Here is a 5,065-nt window from a genome sequence, read left to right as displayed (position 1 = left end):
GTTTTTCTCTTTATGAAAACTATTTTGGGTTACAAGTTTTACGAACATATTTTCAAAAGGTTTAAACTATATTTGATTTTCCGCTACGTTTGTTCTTGATTGGTAACCCGTGATGAGAGTTTTGGCTTGAGTTTATATTTGAAACTGGTTTGAGTGAGGATTAGATTGAGTTTCCTTTATAAAATGTCCGGGAAACCGTGATTCAGAACACGGGGCGTCACAAAGTAGTTGCTAAAACTATAGATCTTGCGCTTTTCAATTTAATATGCAATCCGAAGTTTAAACTGACATACCATTTGAAGTGTTTTTTTATGAACAACAACTATATATTTCAAAGCTAGGTAGAATTTTGAAGTTTCAAAAAATGGCTCGTTTACACCCTTTGGTGCTCTCGGGCAATTTAACATTAGTTATTGATCGATAAGCGTAAACTAGCAAAATTAGGTGACGGTATTAAACGGCCCCGTTCTTGTGTCCCCTTTAGGCCCGTACCACTCTAGGACCGGCCCTCAATTGAGATTACATGTTTGATGGAACTGTCTGTGTCCGACGGGTTATGACCTCGTATTATAATAAAACTATTAGAAAATGATTAAACACAGCAAAGCAGTTGCAGTCGACTAAAACAAAAATAGAATTCAAAATTATTAAATATATGTAAATATTTATTTATGAATTTGTCTAACCAATATTACACACTCAAACACATATATGTACATATACAAACTAGTTTTTAAGTATTTGGCCAAAAAAAAAAAGAAAAAAGTAGTAATCAAGTTTGTAACAAAAGAGAACTAGATGCACGTTATATATGTTTATGTTTTTTATACAGATCTTGATATACCAAGGGAGGAAGGGCTTCTAGTGGAGTGGGAAGACATGGATATGTCACATATGTCTAACTACTCCCCCGTATGCATCAGAAAACGGCTGCTGCCATCACAAAAGGATCATACAAATTGTACTTCAGCTTCACCTTACTTTTCTTTCTTATCCATGAATTCAGTGGGTCACACTACTATTTGACCTAGGATTCTATCTATGCTTTTTTTTAGTATGGGTAAAAAGAAATTTCTCTCCTTTTCTTAGCTTATTCTTACACCTTCTTTACACGGCGTCCCTGCTGATGTGGTGGTTACGAGTACTACGTACGTGATTTTTATACGGTAACAATGGCTTCTGCTATGCATTTATATCATCTTGTATAAGTATATCTTTTATTTGAGTAAAGGCAAAGAAACCATGAAAGCAAATTACTCCAAATCTACACATTTACTAAATTATAAAGCCCTTTATTTGTCAAAATTTACTCCCCAAGTTCTAGAGGTCATTATTTTGTTTGCATTGATATATTTTTCTAGCTAGAGTGGAACTTGATTCTGATTGGAAGTCGGATCTTACAATTGTATGTTTTATGTCTGGATCTGAAACTCAAACATATGTTCATCCACACTTGAAACAAATAGTTGATTCCAAATCAACCCTTAAATGGTAGATCACCAAACATGTCAAGAATCAATCTAAATTGAGAAACACTCCTTTCTTTTATAGTATTTGTTCGAAGTTTGATTAAGAAAAAGTTAATGTAACATCTTTCTGTGCCTAAATATTACAGTCTCTTGTATATTTGTTATTTTTAGAAATAGACTACTATCTACGATAGTCATTGCAATGACTTCGATACATCAAATTAGATGTGATAAGCATGATAACCGCTTAATTTAAACTCTTACAAGATCAACAAGTCTGAAGCCTAACTAAACTATGGTCTAAACCCAATTACATTACTTATACCTTAATAATTGAGGTTCAATAAACTGTGGAATCCATCTCTTCTAGAAATCGAACCAGAGACCTACATAGTTTTAGAGTTTACGTCAATATTATTGATCACTTGGACTACCAACTGTTGACCGTTTACTGAATATCCATTATCTCAATCAAACCGGTCTCATTTCCTACCTACCCCTTTATCAATAGCTCTTCACTACATAAATCCTATAATCACAATTGAAAAAAGATATCCATATAAACAACCTTTGGCTTGTTAAAGACATTAAATATAAAAACAAAAGGAAGACCCAAAAATATGTTCAAAAATGGATTATACGCACGCAAGATATTGTAGTAGAGTAGTTGAAGTAGTAGTTAAAGAAAAAAAACTATTCTACTCTTCCTACGCCCCTAACAAGATAAAAGGTCTAATAATCATGTCTTGAGCTTGTTCTATCTCTCTCCACTTTCCCTCTCTCTGTCTACTTGCTCTCTCTCATTAACTCTACCCTTCTTCTACAACAACAATGACATCTAAAGTTTCAAAACCAAATAAGCCATGGAGACCTTTCACAACAAATTGTTGTACTGTCGAAAACCAAATCGTCATTCGCAATTTAAGTCGGTGTAGGCCGTCCCGGTCGGAATTCTCTAAAACGATTCGAAAGTTACCATCATTTCGTCGTTTATCATTTTCGGATCTAAGCAGTACTTCTTCTACCCGAGTAACTGAGGATTTGGCCCATAATTTCGGGTCGGGTTTACATGCTTTTCAATTAAGTGAATTACGTGCTATAACTCAGGATTTTTCGAGTAATTTCTTGTTGGGTGAAGGTGGATTTGGGACGGTTCATAAAGGGTATGTTGATGAAAATCTACGGCCTGGATTAAAAGCACAGCCTGTCGCTGTTAAATTACTTGATATTGAAGGTCTTCAAGGGCATCGAGAATGGCTGGTAATTACACTTTTTATTTTATTTTTTGACTAATCTATTCATTTATACTAGTTTAAATACTTTCTTATTTGACTATAATGATAATCAAATGGTGACGTGACCGGTTCCAATTGATCAGGCATAGAGGAGTGAAATGGTATGATTAATTAGAACCGGTCCCATCACCATCCTGACCGTGGTTAAGTCCAAAAGTCCGGCCGAAGAGCATTTCTCATTGAATAATTATTTTTTAAATGATCAGGATCGATACATTGACCGAGGTAGTCCTTTTCCTGTAGTTGTCCATATGATTGACAAATTTAATTAATTTGAATGCCAAAGACAATTAGGTTCATGAAATTAGAGTGTGACTTTACCGGATTATTGGCCTATTCAATAGAAATAAGTTTGATCCCATGCATAATTTGCTTTTGTTATACTTTTGGTGATTTTTATATTTTTTATATTTATTTTAATCATGGTTTAGCTAATAAGACTAGTTTCTTCTAGGAGTTGTTGAAACCTAACATAAAATACTAATCTTCTCATTATTGATTAACTTTATCTTTGACTTATTAATAGCTACTCCAATTACTATAAACTAACTTAATCTCTTGAAGGCGGAAGTGATATTCTTAGGGCAACTCAGGCACCAAAATTTGGTGAAACTAATTGGGTATTGTAGCGAGGATGAAGAACGACTTCTTGTTTACGAGTTTATGCCTCGAGGAAGCTTGGAAAATCACTTGTTTAAGAGTGAGTCTGATTACATAATAACATTATCAATATGACTAAATTATCCCAAAAAATATACTCATATTAATCAATCTTCATTCCTGTTTTAAAGGGATTTCCTTAGCATTGGCATGGGGAACAAGACTAAAGATTGCTATTGGAGCGGCAAAAGGCCTTTCTTTCCTACATGGTGCAGAGACACCCGTTATATACCGTGATTTTAAGACTTCAAATGTTTTGCTGGACTCTGTACGCCATTTCTTTTTAATTATGTTCTGTCTAATTCTTTGTGATTAAGAAGAAAAAGTTGTGCACTTACACAAAAAAATTCAAATTTGTAGGATTTTAATGCGAAATTATCAGATTTTGGACTTGCAAAGATGGGGCCAGAAGGGTCGGAAACACATGTTACAACTAGAGTGATGGGGACCTATGGATATGCTGCACCAGAATATGTAAATACAGGTATAATATAATATATATCTTCGGTTAGACTTGCTAAAGTTTCAAAATATTAAGTATTATTGACTAGTTCAACTATGTTTTTACGAGTTTTTACAGGACATCTTACCGTGAAAAGTGATGTTTATAGTTTTGGCGTGGTACTTCTAGAATTATTAACCGGGAGAAGATCAATGGACAAAACACGACCAAAAATTGAACAAAACCTAGTTGATTTCGCTAAGCCGTACTTAACAAGTAGCAGAAGGCTAAGGTGTATAATAGATCCGAAACTGAGTGGGCAATATTCAGTAAAGGGTGCAAGAGACATGGCCGGATTGGCACTTAAATGTGTAAGTCTAAATCCAAAAGACCGGCCTAGAATGCCGGTGGTGGTGGAAATTCTTGAAAGTTTGCAAAACATGAGGGACATGGCTATTACTAATGGGCAGTGGCCTCCGGCGGGGGCGGCGCCACCAAGAAGTGGTGGAAGAAATGGTGCTAATGTTAAAGGAAGAAGAGAAGTTAGGGCAGGGACCTACTGGAAACCTTCACCTTTGGCTCCAGTAAGAAAAGGCTAATTGAATTCTTGCTCGTAAAGAACCACAGAAGGAGATGGAATTACAAAAAGAAGGATTATGAAAGCTTCATGAAGGTGTATTAGAGTGTGTTTTATGATCATAAAGAAATTACGTAAATATGAGTGTTGAAGTATATTAATATAAATTAAAACTCTCTAATTGTGCAATAAGTGTTAAAATAATCCCACAATGGTTGTGGAAGGGGCAGATGGTGTGTTTATAAATGTGGGGGAAGTCTTACCTTTAGAGCTAGCTTTTGGGGTGAGGAGGGCCCAAGACCACCCAACACTAGTAGTGGTAATAACAAGTCTCGGCCTAATAACTATTGAAGTTAAGATCTAATGTCTGACGGGGAGATTGTTAGGATCACACATTTGTTGTGGAAGTGGCAGGGGGTGTGTTGTTCTGATGCAAGGATTCAATCCAGGGCCGGCACAAGCACATTTGGGGCCCAAAACCAAATCAAGGATAGGGGCCCTTAATTTACAAGTGAAAATTAACAAAAAGTACATAAAAACTGTTTTAGGGAGTAATTGAACCTACAACCTTTACTACTTTTTCCAAGTTCTTACCCACTAAGCTATATTATAGTTGTTGTCA

The 5,065-nt window shown here is 35.4% G+C and overlaps 1 protein-coding gene across 1 annotated transcript; it reads left to right on the top strand.

Moving 5' to 3' along the window:
- Positions 1 to 2,019: 2,019 nt before the first annotated feature.
- On the top strand, positions 2,020 to 4,632 carry LOC147544222 (Protein kinase superfamily protein). Its single transcript, XM_086636676.1, has 5 exons — positions 2,020 to 2,729; positions 3,329 to 3,464; positions 3,556 to 3,692; positions 3,785 to 3,908; positions 4,005 to 4,632. The coding sequence occupies exons 1-5, from the start codon at positions 2,301 to 2,303 to the stop codon at positions 4,463 to 4,465; spliced, it is 1,287 nt and encodes a 428-aa protein (XP_086492802.1). The 5' UTR covers positions 2,020 to 2,300; the 3' UTR covers positions 4,466 to 4,632.
- The last annotated feature ends 433 nt before the right edge of the window (positions 4,633 to 5,065 follow it).

Source organism: Eschscholzia californica, unplaced genomic scaffold, assembly GCF_041429995.1.
Source record: "Eschscholzia californica isolate CP2 unplaced genomic scaffold, dmEscCali1.0.p SCAF_4, whole genome shotgun sequence".
NCBI classification, from domain to species: domain Eukaryota; kingdom Viridiplantae; phylum Streptophyta; class Magnoliopsida; order Ranunculales; family Papaveraceae; genus Eschscholzia; species Eschscholzia californica.
This window is presented reverse-complemented; position numbering and strand designations above follow the sequence as displayed.

Coding starts and splice junctions, on each gene's coding strand:
- LOC147544222 (XM_086636676.1), top strand. CDS start 2,301: ATGACATCTAAAGTTTCAAAACCAAATAAGCCATGGAGACCTTTCACA. Junction 3,693..3,784: donor CAAATGTTTTGCTGGACTCT/GTACGCCATTTC, acceptor TCAAATTTGTAG/GATTTTAATGCGAAATTATC. Junction 3,909..4,004: donor ACCAGAATATGTAAATACAG/GTATAATATAAT, acceptor GAGTTTTTACAG/GACATCTTACCGTGAAAAGT.